Consider the following 22929-nt stretch of genomic DNA (forward strand, 5'->3'; position numbering starts at 1 on the left):
GGAAGCTTATTAGCAGGTGATGTTGCAAAAATGCATCTTCTTACTAAAGTGAAATCAGGCATAAATTCAGGATTCATGTCGACAGGGGTTAGAAAAGGGGATATGGAGTCAGGAACAGTGTACGTGAAATGACACATCAGAAAGGACAGGGGTGATTGCCGCGTGGGACTAGCATGCGCAGTTCTGCTGGAGCCGAGCCGCTAGTGTAGACGCAGCTTACGGCTGTCGGGAGAGACTCTCGGCTGTGCCGCCCTGAGGGTAACAACAGGCATGAAGTGGGGTGTGTGTCAGGGGACTCCCTGCTAATCCACACTCATATAGTTAATGTGAAGCAATTCTAGTTTTATCAGGAGCCCCACAAGTTCACAGAACATCCTAGAATACATACATTTTGCTGATCATTTGCAAGGTTGGTTGGTTTGTTTGTTTTTAATAGCAAATGCCCATTTTTGGGCGGGGGGCGAGAATGTCCACCTGAAAGCAGTCGTGCTGCTGCTGCACGCCTTCATTCGAAGGAGGGCGTGAGGTGACGTGCTACACATATGCAGGTGTCAGGGTGATGTGCTGTCTGTCTGGGTAGAAGTTGCTCCAGTTGGAAATCTCCTCTGTGCTTGAGCCTTGAATTTCAGGTCCCCACCCAGATGCTTTTTTAAACATGATGAATCTTTTGGAAATTGGAATTCGCGATTCCAGTTTTGATTCTTACAGGAGTCTGAATGTGAATCTAAACTTAAAAGTTTGCAGGCTATTCGGGAGAAGAATTTATGTTCTTGATACTAGTTGTGTTAGTTCCTTATGTTTCAGATTAGTTTAAATGTATAAGTCTTCCAGCAACAAACTAATCTTCATTTATTGGTTTCTCAGAGCACATGTGGTTAATATTGTGTGCTGGATATTTTTGGCTTTGCTCTACAAGGAGACGTTAATGAAAGAGAGCACACTTTTACGGCATTTCTGTGTGGTCTGGGCTTTACATTGGTCTCCAAACATTTCTTTCAACCTGTAACCCTCAGGTACACAGACTGTTAAAGGATTAACAAGTATACAGATTTGGAGGGCAATTCATGCATTATTACTGTATGAAGAATATTCTTTTATTTTTCAATGTCAAATAAAATAGAACAGAGTAATTAATCACTTTTACTCAGGCAAGTTTCCATTGCATTTATTTAAAATTAACTGGAAAAAGAAGACCGAGATGTTGGCCCATAAAGATCACATATTGGACATGTGTGTGCATATAGATGAGTTGTATGTTTATGAGTGACCTAGCAAGTCCAACAGCAGCTCTGTAGAATAACTGAATTCCCATTTGAGTGTACTTTTATGAACATGATTTCATGACTTTGTTAAGCCCTGCTCTCCAAAAAATAATGTATGCTCTAGGTGTGTTTGGCCAGTACTTCACACATGGGCTAATTTTCTGCTTTGACTGTGTATGTAATAGTTACTTAGTTACCCTGGAGCTCCTTCAGATGATGGCACAGCGGCGTGTGTTCCCGCTGTACTGCCTTGGTCTTACTGCCGGTGGCAGAGGCACGCACCTCTGCCGGGTGCTGCTTCGGCGCAAGCACACCCCTTACATCAGAAACGTTCCCCTCCGTATGACGTGGCTGATAGCTCACCTGAGAAGAATCTGTCTTCTCTTGCTGTCAGTTTTTCTTCTTTTTTTTGGAGCTACTTACTTTTTTTTACTTTTGTTCTTGTCTGCTGTTTTAGTGCCATGTTATTGGAAAAGGCGATCAGCCCGCTCTCTGTGCCGTCTGCCCGATTGCTCACGGAGGGGTAACGGGTGCAACGCCCGCTGCTCCGGGTGACCACAGCTGCATTCATGCGGGGTTGTTAATCATTACTCTCCCTCTACTAGTTAGGCTAGTATTGCCTCCGCTAACTACCAGTCGCATAGATTGTAAACCTTTCCACTTATTTAGATTTTGTCCTAAGAGCCTCCTCCAACTTTGCCAAATCTTTTATACCGTAAGACCAGTTTCTGAACACTTCTATTGTAGAAAGAGTGCTTGGAAAGAGTAAGGGAGTAAATACTGACTCAGTTTGTTTGCTATTTTAATGCAAGGGAAAAAAAAAAGAGGAGCTAAAGCTTCTGATTAAAAAAAACTACGCAGAAAAAATAGCTTGTTAGTTTCAAAGAATACACTTGCAGAGAATTTTAAGGGAAAAAACAACAAAGGAACTAACGAAACCCATCAGTCTTTGCAAAATTTATTTTGCTGGGGAAATCCATATTTCATTAGTTCCTCTGTAAACAGTCAATAGCATGGGCTCGGTAGAGAGTGTTTTACAAGCCTTTATATAATGTGATAGATCATTCTCAATGCTCATATTTACAGCTATTTACTTACATGCCGAAGTCAATCTTCAGTGCTATATACAACTGTTACTTCCAACCTGTTCACGTATTCTCAGTAATAGTAAGTAACCTTGGAGTCAAGCCTGTCCTGCTTCGATTGGACCTGTAGCCCTCTTGCTTCCAGGTTAAGTAAGGTAAAGGCAACGCTGAAGTTTTTCAGACAGAAAGGATTTATCTGTAGTGGTAGTCTGTTGCACAAAATTGTGGAGTCAAATTTTAAACAGCCTTATATTTGCAAGGTGTCAGTAACGCGGCATGTCAGAAAGAGGAAGCTCGATAAATGTCATTTTTTAATATATTCTATATATTTTAAAGTATATATAGATATATTTATTTTATGTATTCAAATATTTTTCCTTCTGGATTTGATTTAGCAACGTCAATCTCATTAAAAGATAGGTACAGTTTCACTTGCTGCGTGCAAGTTCCTTGCTGTGTGCTGTGCCTGTAATGGCAAAGCCTCGCTGCTGAACTGCTCCTTCCTCCTAATCCCAGTTGTGGATGTCTTTGGCATTCTGTGCCTTATCCCAAAAGAGCTGGAGTTAAAGAGTATAACCAGGGAAGGATATTGCAGTGCCTATTTCAGAGATAGGCTCCTTAGTTTGACTTAATGACAAATAAGAATATGAATAAAGTTAGATATATGCTTATGGGTGTCTCGGATTAGGGTGTTTTCTTGAGAGAGGCCAGAGGATGGATAGCAGAAGGTCATTGCTGTCTGCTACCAAAATAAAAAAAAAAATTTAAATTCCAACAACCGTGTGCAGCTATAGCATAGCATAAAGATGCATTAGAGACTAAGATAAAAGCTCAGAAAGCTTTTATCTTGGTACCAAAAGCTATTTACACATACTCAGGTGTATATGCAAATATGCAATAGCTAGTTTTATATGTTTCAGGTGTGGATAGCTGGGAGTAGAAGTAAGGCCTCAATAGAGATTACTACTGCAAGGTTTAGAATCTGGATCTTTCTGAAAAATACCAGAATCATGAATCCCTGAGCTGGTTGATGGCTAGGGAAGAATGTCATGAGGTCCATGGTGTGTACAGACAAATGTGAAAAAATAACAAGAATGCATTCAGTTTTAGCTTGTCTTTGCTAATAAGCTCCGTGCTCAGTTCTGGGAAGAAACCTTATTCCATGAAGTAAGAACATGCAGATGATGATAAAAAGTTGTTTTATGAGGTGAACATACAACAAACATGTTCAAGCCTGTATAAATATATGTAGATGTTTAACGTGCTTACAAGATTGCACATGTGTAATTTTACTCAAGGTCCTTATTAGTTTTTTTTTTCCTGAAACTTTGAACAGCATGGATAACTGAGTGATTCTGTTTAACCCCTTGTAATTTTATTATCCGTATATCTTCCAAAAATTTTTTAAAAAAAGATACCCTGAAAGATTTTTTCCTATAAAATTTTCTAGAACTCATCTAGAAATGAAATATTGTCTGGTACTTGCAGTTCAGAGTAAGCATTAGGGTCGGTCACTAAACCCTTAAACCAACAGGTAAACACTTTGGAAATAACTGTACCATTTACTCCTTACTGAAGAATGTGCTAATTTTAATTGGCAGATTTTAGCAGATGTTTTGTATTTGTCTACTTTAGAGATAAGTGTAAAGCAAACAGGCGATGTGATATTTTTGGTTTAACGAGCACTGGAATCATCCTTTGAAGGAAGGAACCTCTAGGAAAACTGGAAGTGGCTGTAACCAGGGTTATTATTCTTACAACTTGGCCAACTACAACTAATATCGTATTGTTTATTCCCTTAACAGAGCTGGGTATTACTGTAGCAATGCGTCTTATGGCAGTGTTCTGCTACAGTAAAATGTTGGCAGTGCCTTAGTGAGCTACTTCTTTGAAAATGGAGCCTTTCAACGTGCAGATGTGCTTTATTATCACATTATTTCAAACCTGAGTACTGCTAGTAATACATATGTATATGCTTGAATTTTTAAAAGATCAAATGCTAAGAGGTGCTCAGCATTTGGAAAGCAAAATACCTTACCTGCCTATAACATTACAATCAGATGTCTAATTTGTGACACTAAAGCATGAAAAGTATGACTAAGATTTTTAATAACTCTTCACAGACAACTCCATTGTCACTGAGTGCATTTGGACTGTTCATTGCTCCTAAATTATACTTGAGAAATCGGAAAATGCCACATGTTAAAAATGTATATTGCTAGATACTTTACGTGGTAAACCTTTATAAAATACAGCCTTCGATATTAAGTATGTAGCTGATGAAGCAGTAATAGACGTTGCTTGTATTTAGTATGCCTGTGATGGTTCTTTTTAAGGTTTTAGAGAAAATTACGCTTGGATGCTGCTTTCTAATTACATAAACTTTCGAATTGAAAAAAGTTTCAGGCATTGATACAGATCAGGAATAGGCTGTCAAAAGACATATAGAATCATATTAGAGCCATATGGCCCAAGTTATACGTGCACACTTTGCATATGGCATACAGCTTTTTAAACACAATGATTTGTATGAGTAGGTGCTTCTACGAGTCGCGCACAGGGAGAGCAGGATTTGCAATGCCAAGCCCTGTCTCATGTGTGTAAGCAATAGATGCTACCATCTGCATATACATGTGATTCTGCTGAAAATTCCTGCTGCACAGAAATCCTTCTTTACGTTGAGAAGTCAGGGTTTAAAATAGTCGTTTTCCAAAGTGACAGTAACACACTGGATTTGACTGGTTGATTTTAAGTCTGTTTTTTAGATTTTCTGCAGTACAAACCTTTTGACAATTCCAGTTTCTAGGTTAATGCATTACATTTTTAAGAAAGAATGTTTAAAACCGATATAGAAATTAACAGGAGTTTTGCTTGTGCCCTAGCTACCACTTTAGAGAAGATAGTACTCTTAGCTGCCTGTAATATGTGCAGATGGTTTGAGGATTAGAAGTGTAAAGATACTGAAGAACGTGAAACCATCTCCTAAGGAAGCTTATGTCTGCCCGCATGTCATCAGAAACTCAGGCAACTTTCTCTCTTAGGAATATATAACCTTTATAGTCTTCTGAACACTTATTTCTGGAGAAGACCTGGACCACTTCTTTACTTGATAATTACCGAATGAAAATAATGGTCTGAGGAAGTAACATTATCATCCAAGACTAGATTATCAGTTGATGTTAACTGGTACTGTCCTGTTCACTTCGGCTCTGTATATCAGATGAAAATGTGGCTATTAGGAGATTCTGGTGCATAAGCTTAAGTAAAAGTAGAGATTATTGTATTCAAAAAGATTTGTAGAAGAAATAGGCATTAGATTAGGATTATAATAATATGCAAATGTGTTGCAGGGCCTGGATCTGACCTAACTTCGTATCTCCTTTCACCCCACGGAATAGCTGGGACTGAGAAAACAGGTTCTAGTCTTTATCGCAGATTTCTTGGGTGACCTTGAGCAAAACACTTAATATCTCTGCACCTCATTTCATGGCAATGTTGTGGAGATACATTCCTTACTATTTTCAGGATAGCAATCCATAAAGATGTTCAGAACCCTGTTAATCCAAATGCCTGTTATGAGGTTTTTGTAAAAAAATTTTTTGCTGAAAAAAGTTTCACAGTGGAAATTAGGAAACCACTGCTGAAACAAGAAGCAAACAAGAAATTCCCAGAATTATCTGATACCTTGATATTGGAGTGTGTGCATGTTTGTGTTGAATCAACTGGGGGAATTTAATTTGTTGTAAAAGTTTTAAATCATTTACATTCCAGAACGATTTTCAGTGTTATCAACTTTAGAAAACACGGTTGTGTTAGGAAAGATTCTCTTAATGGCAAAAATGTAATGCATATTATAATTTTAAAGAACTACATCCTTTTATCTTGATATATGTTATTTTGTATATATATGTATGTATGTGCTTATATAACAGAGATGAAAACTTTGGTTGAAAAAGGCTTGAAATGGCTTTTTACTCAAGCTTAGAAAACAGCATAAGGTTCCTGCCAATTAAACAAGATTTAAAAGTGAAAAATGATAGAAAAAAAGAAAAAAAATGAATGCTTTTTTCAAACGTTTAATTTCAAAATGGAATGAAAATACTTAATGTCAAAACATCTGATGAGATGCACTGATAATCTAAAATGCCAAAATCCATTTAACATTGGCTAAAGTTGATTTGTAGATCATGTTTAAATATTGTATTGACTTATTAAATACTTATTTGACTGGCATGGTTTTAAGAATGTGAGCTGTTCCCATGAAATGGTAACACGTTGATGACAAATGAGCAGTAATGAAAGGTAATAGATGTTAGAAGGCATACTCTTACTCGTAAGTGCTTATCTAGCGACTGATGCATTGCGTTTTTCAAAGCATGATGACATGATTTTCAAATGTACAGAAAAGTGTCTTTCTCACAGAGTTATTTAAATGTAATATTTTTAAAAAATGTATCTGAAGAGTGTCCAAGCTAGGTAAAATGCTATGTGATTGATATCACATCTATTGTCACTGGTATTTTTTTCTCACATAGTTTGAAATGGGCTTGCGTGTTCATTTTTCAGCTTTTCTTTCATGCATACATTTTTCTGAGTTAATGTTTCATATTTATTTTCATTTTTCCATTAATTTCTTCCTCTTCAGGTGCAATCTAGCTCCTGTGGTGGAGTTTGCTGCAGATGTGGGAGCTAAATCTGATTTTATTACCATGAACCCATCAGTTGTACAAAGAGCGTTTGGAGGCTTTCGGAATGAGAGTGACAGAGAAAAATTTGTGCATAGACTATCCATGCTGAATGACAGTGTCCTTTGGATCCCTGCTTTCATGGTCAAAGGCGGAGAGAAGCATGTGGAGTGGGTTAATGCATTAATCCTTAAGAATAAATTGAAAGTGCGAACCGCCTATCCATCACTGAGACTTATTCATGCTGTCAGAGGGTAAGTGTCTGGAAAAGACTGGTCTGTCCTTGGCACAATGGGACTCGTATAACTAGGCTTCCTAGCAGACAGAAAGAAGCTCTAGCATAATGTTAAAAGGGGCATGGTATTTCCATTCTTGTCGTAATGGATTGCATTTATGATGAAGTAAATTTGTTTGGTAATAAATGTCGTCCACTCTTTTAGGCTGCTCTAAAGCAAACAACTGGAATGCATTAGCGCTATAACTTTTCGCTTCCACTTTTATGTACAAAATGTTTTTATTGCCATTATAATGAGAAATTGGTGAGAAAACAGAGTGAATTCAGAGGATACGTAGGAGTCTTAGCACACCAGAGGACAATGAAAGTGCTAAATGGCTTCTTTTGGGCAAGGCTATGGAGAAAAAAAAACTATAAAGCAGAGGGTGTTAGGTAACGACTGTGTAAATAATGAAGAAATCTGGCAGATCTCTAAATACGCAGCTCCTTCCCAAACTGTCCAGGGCTTTTCAGGCCTTTTGAATTTGGGCAGATGCTTGGACAATTCAAAAAAGTGATCAGAATCACTGAAAGCATTCATGTAGCCAATTGTTTTTCAAAAATATCCATCTGTGTTTAGTGTGGAGCCCTTTTTTCAACGTCATAGTCAAACATGACTATTAGAGGAAGGCTTTCCATGTTGTTGTCACTCCAAGGCTAGAGTATTTAGAGCTAAAAAGCACTCAGAAGATGATGGTGGTGCAATACATACCTGTTAGGTGAATTACCGCAATGTGAAGCGATTCAGCTGGTGTTCCTTGAACTGTGCTGTCTGTTTGTGGGGTTTGGAGAGATGCTTTAAAGTATTGGTATTGGCTTGTGCAACCGTGAATGACTATAATACCAGTCTGAAAAATTGCTTGTTACATCAGCAGAGAGAAGATTAGAGGGATTGTTAGAACTGATGCCCCAATATAATAGATGAGAATGAAGTCTAACATACATTGGTTTTGAAGCTATTAGGGCTTTTGAATATGGTATCCTCTTTCTGCTGTGGCCAAAACAGATTAACTGTTGTGACCTTCATATGGTACACTTTTGGCACTGGAGGAAAAAAAAAGGTGTCCCTTTCAGAATTTTTAATTTTTTCAAATTTTGTACCGAGTTGTTTGTTTTGCTGGTAGAGGGTTGTTTTGTTATTCAGTTACACTTCAGTTACGTTTTGGGCTTTCAATGTTTTGAATTTTTCAAGTAATCAAAGTGCCTAGAGCACCCAGACCGGTGCAGTTGTCTTTGCATGTGTGTATAAATCAAAAGAAATAAGTTCACTTTCAGTTTACAAATAGCAGTTCTCATTTCCATCTGCTAAATCTAGCCAACATTGTCCAAAGTGAATGGTAATTCAGGATGCGCAGTCTTGCAGCTGGCCAACTGGAGGTTCCTTCAGGGCGTCTTGTCTTAAAAAAAGATTTAGCACTCACATTGTCTCTCTGAAAGAAAAGCAGCAAAAGCTCTGCCATCAAAATTGCTATTTGCTTTTGAAAATTTAGATAATACCTAGCAATAGCGTACAATGCAGCGGCACAGATTTGCTGGCCTGTTGAATCTGTGCTCTAAGCCTGAGGCCTTCTTCAACCTTCAGTGCTGAATCACCTCGTCTTCCCTTTTCTGCTCTTGCGGGAGGTGGCACAATGTCAGCACGTATTCTGTACTATTTGTTTTTATAATCTGAATAAAACGCACCAAGACGTCAAGAATTACAAGTCAAATTTATCTTTGGTCTAGCTCTTGAGTTACAAAGTGTGATGCACAGAGTGAGTACGTCTTCATGAGTCAAATTTGGAAGTGACGCAACTAGAAGTAAAACATTTGGAACAAATATTCTTTAAATTTCTTAGAAGGCAGACTTAAAATACCAGCACATAATAATGAAATTTGTTTTAAAGCGAAATTAAATCTAGGGAAAGAATATAATCTCTGTACAGATTTGATCATCTTTAAGATTTGTTTGGTTTATATTTCAAGTAGAATGGTGCGTAAAATGAGAAATTGGTAAGCAAAAGCTATTCTTAAAATGTGCCTGAGCTAAAAATTAATATTCCTTATAAATAAATGAAGTAACTTGAAAAATAAAGTAAAATTTAAGGCTGCCTAATGTGCTTATGAGATCAGCCCATTTGGAAGAGTAAGGCTTGGGAAAGTTTAAGCGAGTTACAGCTGCTAACTTCAGTTCTAGTTTGAAACAAATGGACAGCTAGTTCTGCTGCCATTTAAACTGGTGTGTGCAGTTTACCTACCCACACACTTAGTTCTAAGGGAAAACTTCATAATACGGTATTCTGTGTGTAGTTATCTGTTCATCTGCTCATTTTTTATTTTAAATCCACTGTAAAATGATATATGAACCTCTTAAGAGACATTTTCTACAAGGAACTCCTATAAAACTCCCCTTGTTTTATGAATCTGAACTTGTTTTTGTATAACATTAGTTTTGGATGCTTTTGAGTACTCTGTACTTGCTAGGGTAAGTCTTCGTGAGCATGTTAAGTAAACAGTGATAACCTATTAGAGACCAGAGGTGCTGCAAAACAGGAAGGATACAATAAAGTGAATCTAAAGATTGCTGGATGAGAAGAGAAAGCAGAAAACCTGCCCACAAAGCTGCATGTTAAAGCATGCAGTAAGACTGTCCAGAGCATCTAGTCCCTTTCGTAGGGTAGCAGAGCACACTTGCCTCGCTGTGAGAGTGCAGGGTTTGTGCTACATCTTTCACTGTCTAAACCAGAAGAGGAAACAGAGTTAGCGATATTGATGAAAGAATCATAAGAAAAGCTGAACTGCAAAAAGTGCTTTTTGTAGAGTGTTTTATTTTACAGGAGGAAATTACTTGCATGTACGCTACGGGTGCAACCTTTGCTCTGTGGGATGCCAGCCTTGCTAGCATTTCCTGTCTTTGCCCTTGAATGTAGCTCAGTGGTTTTCATTAAAATCTATAAAAGCATAGAGCATGCACATGGGACTGTAGCATTTGCAAGCGCTCTCTTGTATTTGCAGTGTCCCCAAACTCCATTTAACCTCCATATAGATAAATATTCCCCTCTTTTGTTCCCTTTGTTTGCCTTGATATTTCCAAAGGCCATACGGCTTTACTCTTTGTTTGAGTGTGCATATTTTGCATTAAATAGTAATTTATATGAAGGTAGTTAGAGCTGTTTTAAATTAGACCTTAATGATAAAAGAATCTGTCAGGAAAGTCAGTGTGGCTCTTATGTTGCTTTTTATCTCTTGAAATCCTTCCAAAGTCATAACAACCGAAACACTGAGATTTTGTTAGACCCTGCCAAAGACATAATACCAGGAGGATCTACTGAAGTAGTGTCCTGAAGTTGAAAACATATTCTGATGGAGACGAATAAAAGGTGCAGTTTTATGTTTAATAAGCTAAAAGAGGCCATTAAGCTGTACTGGAAGACAGAGATTTTTATACTGTAGAGATAACAGACTCATTGCTACTTATGCAATCACGATGCTTTTCCTTTTGAGGACTACATCATGTCCATTCTGCCGGCTATAATGAGGGTCTTATTTGATACTTGAACACCTTATTGCATTGCAGCTACAAGTCTTCATATCCTAAAAATAAAAAATTCCGTGTTATAGGGCTGAAAAATGTCTGAAAGAGGTGGTATCTATCCTGAAAAACTTACAACATTTAAAAAAAGCCCACTTTGTCCTTTGTCAGTGTAAATTTAAATTGATGACCAGAGCGCTCTGATTTAATGCACCTAAAATTTTATGAAAAATAAGAAAACACAGGGTATTGTGAGCTAAATGATTTTATAACTAATGTTTATATTTCCAACCTAACGTGCTAAATAGTAATAAAGAGATTTAACGCCAAAGGGTGCAGGCTGATGGCCATAAGGTTTGGAAAGGATTGTCCCTATTCTTTTTCTGTGAACCATACTGCCAAATTGTCCAGGCAAATTAGTTTTTTCCTTCATCATTCTTTAAAGCATAAGGCACAGGCAATTTCTAAAGACAGGACATTAGTCTTGTTAGACTGCTGTTCTGATCAAGTGTGGCCAAATTATGTACTGTTTTACATACAAACAGGGCAGTTCTGCAGCAATTGCAGATGGCAGTGAAATTCTCTCCCCTAATTGTTCTTTCTCTTGTAATGAAAGCAATAAAAAGCCCACAGGGTTTGGGAGTTGCTCTTATTCAGATAGTAGCATAATGACTATATTCTGAGGACGTTTTGAAAAACTTTTTTTTTTCTGTCCATTTATGCCCTTTTTGGGTCATAAAAAAGGTAATGTGGTGTTCAAAAAAGAGATTGCTTTTCTGCAGATTTCATGCCCTATTAAACTTCTGTGAGTGATGGCTACTTCTCTAAAATCTCAGGGGATTCAAAGTTTTGTGAACACAGATTTTGTAAATACTAAGTCCAGGATGGTAATTACCTTTCTAACCATTAGCCTTAAGCGGCCTTCAGATTCAGATTTTGACTTAGGCAGTTTTTTGTCCAAGAGATCAGGTGATTGCATCTGATAATCTGGTTTTCCACGTTTTCTTTGTATTTTTTGGTCATAGAGTTTGTTATTGCCCCTTAACATCTGGGATTCTGAACGTGATTTTGGAGCAGTTGCATGACTTTCTCATGCAGTGTTTCTAAAAGCTTTTTTATGGAACTTTTAACGTAATTGTGCACACATTATTGACAAAATAATTGAGGTAATCAATACCTAACAGTGTTCAAGATGGAAGCAGAACCTGTAAATGAAGAGCTTAATTGATTAAAAGGTTTTCTTTGCTCTCTAATGCCACTAGCAGGAAGGTTAATTATAAAGTTATTCTAATGAGCAGACCACACAGCTTTTAAAAAATAAATTGAATTAAACACCAAATTTCAGAAACCTTGATTTATTAATAGACCTGAGATTTCATGCTGAACTGTTTCATTAGGATTATTTTGAATAACAATTTCCAAGTGAATGATAGCCTTTGAGGTGCGGACAGTGTCTGTATAGAGTCCAGTCTCAGTAACAGAGTCAGAGCTCCCACAGAAGACGCCTTGAGCGGCAGGCGAACGAAAGCAGCGCTGGCTGCGATTGGAGCCCTGGTCTTGTGTTTTTACTTCCAGTGATGGTAGGCAGCCAGCACTGAGTGTAGGACCAACAGATGTTCTTGGCTCTGGATAGCCTTTCTTGTAGTCCCTGGTACAGAGCAGAGAGGGGCCTGGAGGGTGGCGTTGCTGGTGCCGTAGGCAGAGGCCAGTGCTCAGTCCCAGTGCCTCGCGCTGCTCTTCCCCTGCTTCCCACGGATGAATTTCCCAGGACGTTTGCTGAGGAGGAATAACCGCCCCCGTGCTATGCTCTTGTGGCGTGCTGTTGTGTTCTGAGAAGTCTTTTCTCATGTTTCCTGCTGCAACTCCACAAACCGAAGTTCTCACACGCATCGTAATGTGGCAGCCGTGTTTCCTTGGCCTCGTTTCCTCTTGGAGCCGTCCCATGAACTGTTAGTCAGTCCGCAGCTCTATCATTGGCGTTGCCTCTTGTGAGATTCCTTCCAGTCTTCTGAGTAAAGAACAAGCACATGGGCGTCCCAAGGGATTTCCCTGCGCTAAGCTTATTTCCTCCTTGCTACAGCCTGTGAAAGAACAACATTAACTTTGATCCTGCATTGAGTATGGCCGCATTTGCACTGAAATCGGTGTTTTGCCCGAGTAAAGAGTATGCTGTGCCTATTTATGGTCACTTCTCAGTGCAGACTCCTTTTTCCTTTATTAGTGAAAGCAAACAGCTGTTGTTTTGAATGGAGTAACCTTTTACACAGCTTCGTCACAGCTCCGGTGTCCTTCGCTGTGGGAAGCACAGCAAAAATACTTTGAGAAACTCAAACATGCAGAAGTCAAATAGTTCTCCAGCAGCTCTGTGCTAATAAAAATACAATTGCTGGGAGCAATCAATAGTGCAAACACTTTTTTTTTTTATTTAACACTTTACTCGTTTTTTACTGCTAAAATATATTCCTTCAGCAAGGGCAGTTTGGACTACATAGACGAATAAATAATCACTGCTGAAACAAAAAAATGAAAATGATGGTCACTTAGCAAAGAGTCAAATGTTACATTAAATATAAAATGACTGTATCTTTCCAATCATGTCATAAAAGTCTTCAAAGTATGAGGGGAAAAAAACCCCACACTTTTGTCCACTTTCCAATGGAGTACACTCCTGTTTTTCAGATATATGGATGTTAAAATAGAAGTTTTGTAGTACACTACCCTCCTGTCCTGATTTTGCACCTCAGTAGAGCTGGCTGCGTTTGCAAAGTTAGGCAAACAAATGGGATGCCAGTTAGCTTGGATTTTGAGAACTTACATATTGTGTCAAGTCTTTAGTCCTTCTCCGGAGCTTGGGGGTCCCTTGTGAATGTGAGAGGAGGAGGTGGTGCTAGAAGGAGACTGGATGACTGGAAGGGGAGTAGTAGAGTGAAAAAGCAGGTTTTGGCCATGCAATCAGTGCAGGGGAGGTAGAGGTAAATATCCTAAAGGTGTTAGGGAAAAGAAGGAAGTCAATTTGGTAGCACAGTCCCTTCTGGAGGCTTGAGGTTGTCTTCTGGGGTTGATGCCCTAGCCCGCAGCTCAGGCACGGCTGCAGGACCCGCACCTTGCGGGAGCCTCTCCTTGGGCTCAAAGCCTCGCGCCGTAGTCTTTCACTTCCTTTAAGTAAAATCTCCTCTTTTCTTGTGGTTTCTGGAAGATTTAGCAAGATAGGTCACTTTTCGAGCAAAAGCAACAGTTTTTCAATGGGAGCAAACCTGGCTAAAACAGTGGAGGGAGGGGAGGAAATTCAATGTGCACCAGACTGTCTGCTTTTTATGCAGCTTATGTCACGTAGGCTCAATCCTGATACATTCGGCAAAGTGGGCCATGAAAAGTCTGGTCATGATCTTAGCCAGACAGCCTTTATTCTTATTTTTATTTATCTGGTGATAATTTTTTTCCCCTTCCCTCATGTTGTGGCGTCTGCTTTGCTTCTCGTTATCAGAAATAGGTATAATTAGAATTTGTAAAACTTACTTTCTTAAGGTTAAATTTCAGGCTTCAACTAGAGGAGAACAACAGAATTAGTCATGAGAAAAATAGTAAGGAAATTGCTTATTTTCAGATTTTTGCAGTTTAAATTATCTACCATGAGCAACAGCACTGTGCCTGATGCTAATGACTTAACAAACTAAGCAGGGAATAACACATAGTTTATTCATACAGTATATTTTCAGATTAATATTTACTTTGACATCTATTTGGCCACTGTCGTCTTATTTTTCAATTGTAGGGGTTTTTCTCCTTCTCTTGAATAGAAGCTGTTATTTTCTATGTTTCTGAATAACTATCAAAGTGTGCGAAATTAATTAGCTCTCATTGGGCCATATTATGCTCCTGTAACAAAATTCTAGCTAAGCAGCTGAGGAATAAAACAGATGTGGCTTTCGTAGTTTGCCTTGGAGGAGCAAAGTAGAGAGGACTTGGAGTCCTTCGAGAATAGTATTGGGCCGATGGTGTTAATGGGATGGGAAGTAGGTTCTCTAGTTTTGAGATGAGTGAGTTGAGCCATCCATTAGCCTTGTAAGATACACGTGTGTGTGAGGACGTCCCAGGAGGTTTACTTCTTTTTTGTGATCATGCTTCTAAGTTAAACTTTTATTAAAGACAATTCTGATTTTTTTTTTTACCTGAAGAGTTATTTACGTTCTCAAAGACGTATGCAGTTAACTTTTGGTCTTACTGAACTTTTATTATGAGGAGCATTTGTGTTGAATATCCAGCCAGTAACAGATTTCTTCAAATAGTTAGTTAATTATTGAGGTCAAGTGGAAATAAGGAAACATACAGTTTTGAATGCTCTGACTAAAAATGCCTTTCCACCCGAACTTTTCAGTAAAACGGGAGATCTGTTATGATAGCCATGTCATGATACACCAAATTGTACTGTTTATAAATACCAGGTATACGTTTATGAATCCTTTTTCCAAATCAATCCCTTCATCTGCTGAAAGAAATAATTAATCAGAATAAGAAAATTTAAAAAGGCTAAGATTTTTTTTTCTCTTTAGATCTATGTTATATTTTCAGGAAGAAAACAAAACAAAAGAGAGAAGACAGAAATGGATGTACATACCTGTTATTGTTCCTTTTGTAGTTCTTTTATACTACACTTCTGGCTGTCACATTGACTTTAAACAGAGCTAGATCAAGAACAAAGTGTGAAATGTTTTTCTGCATGAGTGACCATGATATATAAAAGATGATGCCAGCAGGTCCTGACAGTTACTTTTTACTTCTTTTCAAGTCACAGCATTGTTTATGGAACTGAATAAACAGTAGTAGGTGTCAGAGTATGAAGGAGCAGTCTGGCTTAATATCGTCTCTAGCCTACTTTTTTAGTTCACATGAGTTTCTACTGGAACACTTTGAAGGGTTTGTTTAAAATTGCTGGGTCCAAATACAGGGGAAGACTTGGGTGCTTCAAGTTAAGGCTTATGCAGAATGAAGGTATTTTGTGTCCAAAGTTACCAAATGCCATGGCTAGCGATTCATTTGCTCCAGACCATAGGTAGCGGAGGAAGCGGTCCATCTCCTTTTGTGTCAAGAGTCCAGGGCTTGATGCACCCCTCGATTGGGTAAGTGAGAAAGGGTCTGTTCCTTCCCTGTTCTCAGGGAATGCATTTAATTAAATATTTGCTAAATCAGCCAAGTATAAGCTTTTCAGAGCCTGGAGGAAGCTTCTTAAGCTTTTCCACTTTGCATCAGAGAATTAGAGGCCCAGTGAATTAGCAAGTGAGAAAAATGGTGAGCCTGGCTGCGTTTCAGGTGCTGGGGTGGTAAAAAGCCCTGGTGGTTTGGTCAATGCTGTAATGTCCACCAAAGTTTTAAGCAAAGAGCATGTTTTGAAAGAAGGTGATTGGCTTTGACCCATCAGGAGAGGGGTCTGGGTTGTGCTTCTTCAGCGTTGGAGAGGCCCTGTAGCTGGGTTAGATGGCAGGTGCATGAGGGGTGAGAGGGGGTGGGATTTAAGTCTCTTGCCTATCCTCATATTCTTTCCACGGGCTAGATCGAAGTCTCTGGCTTGCTGGACATCCAGCCTCACGCTCCTCTTTCAGGACCAGCTGGTTTCTGCGAATCCCGTTCTCAGGTGCCATGCTGTTCCCGTGCCCATGGATAGACAGTCCAGGAGATTAACGCGGAGAGCAGATTCACATTATGAGCCTGAGGCCACAGGAAAAATTAAGAATATCACCTCTCTTTGTAAAATGTAAAAACTGTTACTTTTATTTTTACAATTTTTTTTACAATGTTTCTGTACTGAAATCGTCCTTGATATAACTCATGAGCACAAAGGAGATAGCTTATTTACATTTTTCATTTTCTCGTTAGTGGGCACAAGTGTCATATTATTTGCCTTCTTTGAAACATGCATTTAGTGAAGTAGTCAAAGAAGATTGACTTAGAGAAAGTTGTTTCTAGCACTTGTTTTTCTCTTGAAACTTGGTCACGCTTTGTTGGCTAGCAGTGGGATGCGGAGGAATTTCCAACCAGAATGAGTAATCGTTTTCTTTTACAACTTGCAAGCAGAGAAGACCTGCAAAAGGATCTGAGACAAGCCATTACTGAGAGCAAGCCCAGCTACTGGTTTCAGAATGTTTTGGAGGCTTATGAGGTGCTTATTTTGTTTGTTTTTTTTTTGTTTTTTTCCTATTTCAATCTGAATATGGGTGTGCTCGCCAGAGGTGTTGGCAGAGAGGGAGTAGTGGGTGTATCGGAGTCACACACAAACAAAGAGGTGGCACAGCTTCTGCTTATGTCAAAATCCTTAGATTCAGAGGAAACGTGACATACAGAAGGGCTAACAGTGCTGCAGCCTTGAAATTGGCACTGTTTCCAGCAGGGTAATATTTGTTTTATATTGCTCCTATAATGTCACATTCATCCATGGCCTTTGGAAAGGTTCGTATTTGGCATGAACTTTCCAAATGAGGCCTTCACTCTGCAAGGGACAGAGTAGAAGAGGATGCAAGGAACAGAAGGTCGACCACAGCACACAACTCAGCAACAGGAAGCCTTCAGAAAGTAATCTCAGCATTTACTTTTTTTCTTCCTTCACAGAGGTAGCACTCACTTAAAAATCACTGAGGGGAAGCCCTGACGGCACAGTGCTTACAAGGAGTTCCTCCTTCAGTGCTGCAGCATCTTCTCCTTTCTAAATGGTGAGGTGCGCGTGCTGGCCCCAGCTGGGAAGCCCCACGGCCGTACAAAATGTGTAACCCTGAGCCCCTGGAGCGTGTGCCTGCAGGGGCTCGAGCAGGAGAAGATTTGGCTGGTGCATTTGGAAATCTCCTCTCTGAGGTTGTCGGTAGCCGACATCTGTCCTTCCTCCTGCTGAAGCTGCTGGGAGTTACTGTAGAGAGGAGTAGGCTCCTTCCTGCCACAGGTAATGCAGGAGGGCTGTGGTGGAGAGCCAAATTTGCCCGAGACATTCTAGTTTTAAATCATGAGATTACTGAGCTGTTGCTGCTATTTTGGTATGACGCTCATCCTCTGGCATAGAGGCGAAAGAGAAGAGGAGATGTGTCTGTGTAGATAGTGCTTTTCTCTGTTTTTATTTTCGGTTTCTATAAACTTGTTTGTAATACGTAAAACAAGTTTTGGGCACGAAATATCTGGGAAATGTGCCAATATGTAAACACACTTGATTTCTATGACATTGATGACTTAAAGTTGAATAGCTTGAAATCAAACTGCAGATCTCACTTCAAATTAGTATTAATTACATGGCTGGTACAGCATGGTAGCTTAGTAAAGCCCTTGGCAAAATACCATGACTTTCAGCTTAATATTCATTCATTGAGTAAGACGAATCAGTTTTTGCTTAAAGGTTTTAACCGAAAAAGTGACAAATATTCCCTTCCCTTTTGAAAGAATTCTTGAAAATACTTCTACACAGCTTATTTAAAACAAAAAAAAAAAAGTAATCTCCTTACAGTTCACTGAACTGGCTAGCTGTTTTGTTTTGAATTTGTCATCATTCCTTTTTTCTTTATTTGATTTATAGCAGCAATAGTAATAGTAGAGAACTACTCACCTGGATGCCTTTGTTATATGTTTAAAAGTGGATGAATCCCCCAGTAAGAAAATAAGGCAAGTTATACAACGGACAGTGCACATCTCTAAATTTCTTTGACAGATACTGGCTAATCATGACAAAGGCTTTTGACATGTTTCTCTCTGTGCCATTTTCAAATAGTAGTAAAGAGAAGCCGATGTAGAAAGCTGTCAGATTGGCAGATCTTGGAAGAAAGCAAGCTAAAGATAGGAAAGCTTTCTGGAGAAAAAGCATCCTTTAATCTCCTTACTTGGAAACTGCAGGGATTTCTGTTGGGAAATCATTGCTTAGGGAATTAGTAGTGGGATCTGGAGCCTTTTGCATAGGTATCATCTATTTGCCTCTGACCTAGTGTAGCAGTGACCTAAAATTATTTTTTCTCCGTCTAGCACATGTCCTTGTGAAACCAGCTGGTGGGCTTGGCACAGCTCCTTTCACATCCCATTGCTGCTAATTGGCATTTTTGTTGGCATTGTTTGCAGCGAAGCTAAAGCCTAATAGGATGTGAAAAGTGAGCAACAGTCTCTCTCTAAAGGCACGGGTCCTTTGGCATGGCAGCGTGTGGCCTCCTGTGTATTGCTGAGGTGCGCTTTGCATATTTAATGGCCTTGGTAAGACGATCTCTCACTTGTGAGCTCTGCATTCACTTGGGTTGTGAGGCAGCAAATTGTTTCTATTCAGTCAGGTTCTTCACCACACGCCACTTAAGCACATGCTTTAGTGCACCTTTTTTTTTAACTGTTTAAAGATTTTATGGAATCTTGATCCTAGGGAGCAATTTCTACCTCCTTAATTTACTGAAGTACTTTATTTTTATTTGTGCGAAGCCTGGCTTTTCTGGTTAATGCAATGACAGCTGTGGGATTTATTACTGTAAAATCAATACCTTTTATATCTGATTAATCTGCTCTGATTCATTGCATTGATCAAATCTAAGTGCCTGTAATGGATATTTCATATAATAATCTCTAAAAGGGAGACTTGAAATTGTATTGATTAAATCAAAATAGGTCAGATTTTCCTCTGTATAACTGACGTTAGTCTAACAAATAACATAACATTGAACATGTTTTAGTGCATCTATCAGGAGCTGAGATTAGACCTTATTGACTTGAGCCTTCAAGGGGAGATGAGCACAAGCTGAAAGCCGTTTTAAACTGTTTATCAGTCCAATGGGCAATGAGCATCCTGAAGATACTTTGAAGTTCACAGTCTGCAGTTTTCAATATCGGTTCACGTATCAGTGCAGTCAATAGGTTGCTCTGTGATACAGGGCATAGTCCTCATCCTGGGGTCCTCTAGGTAAATTTCCTCCTATTGCAGGGACACCAGACGCTCATATGCCACAGCAGAGAGCAGCATGCCCCATCCTCGTGTCTTTTTGTCTTTTTAGGGCAAATTTAACATTTGACATAAGGTGTTAGAAAACAGTCTCTTGGGAATAGGAGACTTGGAAAGTAGACATTCCAGGGATCTAATCATTTATTTCATGGTTTTCTGAGGTGACATAGACTGAATTTAATAACTCTGGTACTTGTTTCCACTGTTGCGTTCTTACTTCCTTAATATACTGGACACGGTGCATTTTATTCTAATTTCTCATATATTTATTTTCTTTTTTTATGGCCATTATAGCATTGACAGTGTTTCGAAAATTTAGGGGGTGGGGGAGTTCTGTTGCAGAAGTACATTTACTTGGCATTATCATCTTTGTTCAAACAAAAGCTGTAAGCTTTTTCTCAGTTCTTTGACCTGGCTTTCCCAGAGAAGCAATGGCTTGTGTCTTTAAAGGATCCCACCCATTCAGTCCCATTCCCGTATTGTTACGGAGCAAATTCCTTTTCCTGCATTTGCCCATGTTTGGGGTGGGAAATAGCTTTGCCCAAGGTGAATGAATGTTTTTTCGTGCCCTCACAAATACCACTGTTCAGAAGAAGTCAGGGCCCTTGGGAACAGTTCAGCCAAGCACCTAAGTTCATGATTAACATGAACCTGTGGTTACATGTCGTTAGTTCAAGTGAAACTGAAATCCAAAGTTAGGGTAGAACATCTTGCTGCTTAACCTCTCTAGTAGCTAAAACATCATCTGCAAAATCAGAATCACATAATAGTCATGTAATAGTCACGCAACAGGAAAATTGTTTTTTTTATGAGTTTGAGACAACCTTCAAATAGATCAGCATGGGTTTATCAGAGGAACTATCATTACGGTGCAGGATATGGGTCAAATTCTTTTCTTGGCTGCAGTGGCTTTGCTGACCTCAGCTGCTGTGCAGGCTGTTTGAATAGCCTTTCTGAGGTAGGCAGCGTAAAATAAAAGCCCTTTCAGGGGGAAAATAAGGGTGGGAGAAAGCAGGCTGCTTATATAATGCTCTGCCTGGTCTCTGCCTGCTATAGCTGTCCTGGTGGGGCACGTGAAATTTGGGGGCTCCAATCTCTCAGTTTTAGCCTCAGCGACTGGCGAGGCACCTGCCCGGGGCTGTACTCACCACCCTGCGGGCGCGCTGGCCCTTGCACCAGCCCAGCCCGGGAAGGGACCTCAGGGTGGGTTTTACTGTACACAACACATTTCACATATCACTCAGTCATACTTTCACTCTGCTTTACTTGCCGTCCCCCTGACCTCTGCACGCGTTTCATGAGAAAAGAGCTTTTTTCTGTGGACAGAGTTGTCTTGCATAATGTCCAGCGTTGCTTCAGGTAATTATCCAAATCGTTAAACTGACTTCCAGGGAAAATACGTCTATAGGTTGGTCTATATCTGCTGAGCTCTGCATCTATTATAGTTAAAGTATGCTACTGGCTATGGACTCAAATATCTTAATTTTGCATTTGATTAACTTTGGGGGTTTATTCATAAATTCTGGATCATTTTTACCACTTTACAGCAATTATTGGGCAAACTACGAAAAACACACTTCTTGTAATCTCTCTCTTCCTCCCTTTCATCCCTTTGCTTCATCCTTTCCATTTAATTCATGCTAATTCTAATAATCTTTTTAGAGAAGGAAATAAGTAGTATTTAAAATATATATGAGAGAAAAAAGCAATAGACTCTCTCTAAAACATACTTATATTTTTAGTCTCACTTACTTGAAATGCAGTAACAAATAAACACTGACTTCTATAACTGTTTGTTAGGATTGGGCCCAGTGTATTTCTCAAGCATAAACCTAACACTGCTTTTCCTGACAAAGAGACTTAGGTTTTTTGCTTGCACGGTCAGCGTACTTAACTTTTCTAAGCATCATTTACCCGTGTTGAATGGGAGATTTAGCAGAATGGGGGCGTAGTGGTGCTCCAGTCTTTAATCTCTAAAGATCTATACTGAAGTGTGATTTAGTTCACCAGTTAAAATGAGTTTAGGGATTTCGACGTAGTCCCTTGCGTGTGTTTCACCACAAAGGAAAAGGGTACAGCTCAGCACTATTTGTGGTCCCCGATCTGGAGAAGTGCGCTGGTCTGGAGTCGCAGGGACCTGCTGTAACTGAAGTGCATTAGCAGAAGTGCGTGGGCATAGCAGCACAGCTCCTTTCCCTCATTACGCTTAGCACGTTCATCGGTCATGAGCGTTAGTATTAGCGCATTCAGAGAATCTGAGCTACTGTCTCCAATCATGAGTGACAGAAAGCTATTGCTATTATCACTAGCCATTTCCATAGGTCTGCAAGACTGCATGATGCAAGTGCCGTTCCAGCCAAGAAACCAGCTGCTGTGCTCAGCAAAGCTTTGCTGGGTGTTTCCTCCCCACCCCCCCTTTCTGGACATAGAAAGGAGCAAAGAAGAGAAAGCTTGACTTTTCGCTGAGACCTGTGGAGCCCGTGAAAGGCTGAGGTGAATACCCTTCCAGCTTATACACGGACTGATTGTCCATGAAGCTCCAACCAGATGTTTCTTTCTGGTTGTGTTGCAGGAAATTGGGAGATACTGGTGTAACAGAGGGCACACCTGGGCTTAAACTTTTTACTTCATTAATGTCAGCATGGCATGAGAAAAGATTCCCATTAGATTCTCTGGATGAAACCCCAGCCTCACTGAAACAAATGAGGAAACTCTCATGATCTTCCATGTAGCTGCACCTGCAGCCTTTGTGATAACCTTGCTAGGGGTAGCAATTGGAGCAGGGAGAAAGTTGAGGACAGGGAGAAGGAGAAGAAAGTAAAAACTTGCTAAATTAATGCATTTACAAGTCATGGGAAGGTAATGAATGGGGTCATTTTGTAGCTTCACTTAACACATAGGAAAATCGTTTATCTTCCATGAATTCATATAGAAGGAATGAGACAACGGAAAAAGGAAGACTGTAAAACAATGACAAATAGTTGCTTGGGTTTATTATCCAACTTGTTGGTCCTACACTTTTCCTAGTTAATCAAATGCTTTATTTTTGTGCTGTTTTCTCATCGTTGCTACTGTACTTTGCTACAGACATTGTGGCGTTTATTTAGTATTAGCTAAGAATTAACTGATTTTTGAACCATCTAAAGAGATCTCAGGTCTTCCATATCGAGTCCT

At 39.4% G+C, this 22929-nt stretch overlaps 1 protein-coding gene across 4 annotated transcripts in view; it reads left to right on the forward strand.

The window, feature by feature from the left end:
• LOC104140155 (CMP-N-acetylneuraminate-poly-alpha-2,8-sialyltransferase) overlaps window positions 1-22929 on the forward strand; it is a 63687-nt gene that overhangs the window by 21883 nt on the left and 18875 nt on the right. For 3 of the 4 annotated variants that reach the window (XM_068925195.1, XM_068925194.1, XM_068925196.1), the window contains one exon: window positions 6993-7286. The exons of the other annotated variant lie outside the window; for it this stretch is intronic. In XM_068925195.1, the coding sequence (XP_068781296.1) occupies window positions 6993-7286 (294 nt within the window). The remainder of the gene's footprint in view (window positions 1-6992; window positions 7287-22929) is intronic. 4 annotated transcript variants of the gene reach the window in all.

Source organism: Struthio camelus, chromosome W (assembly GCF_040807025.1).
Source record: "Struthio camelus isolate bStrCam1 chromosome W, bStrCam1.hap1, whole genome shotgun sequence".
In the NCBI taxonomy this organism is placed as follows: domain Eukaryota; kingdom Metazoa; phylum Chordata; class Aves; order Struthioniformes; family Struthionidae; genus Struthio; species Struthio camelus.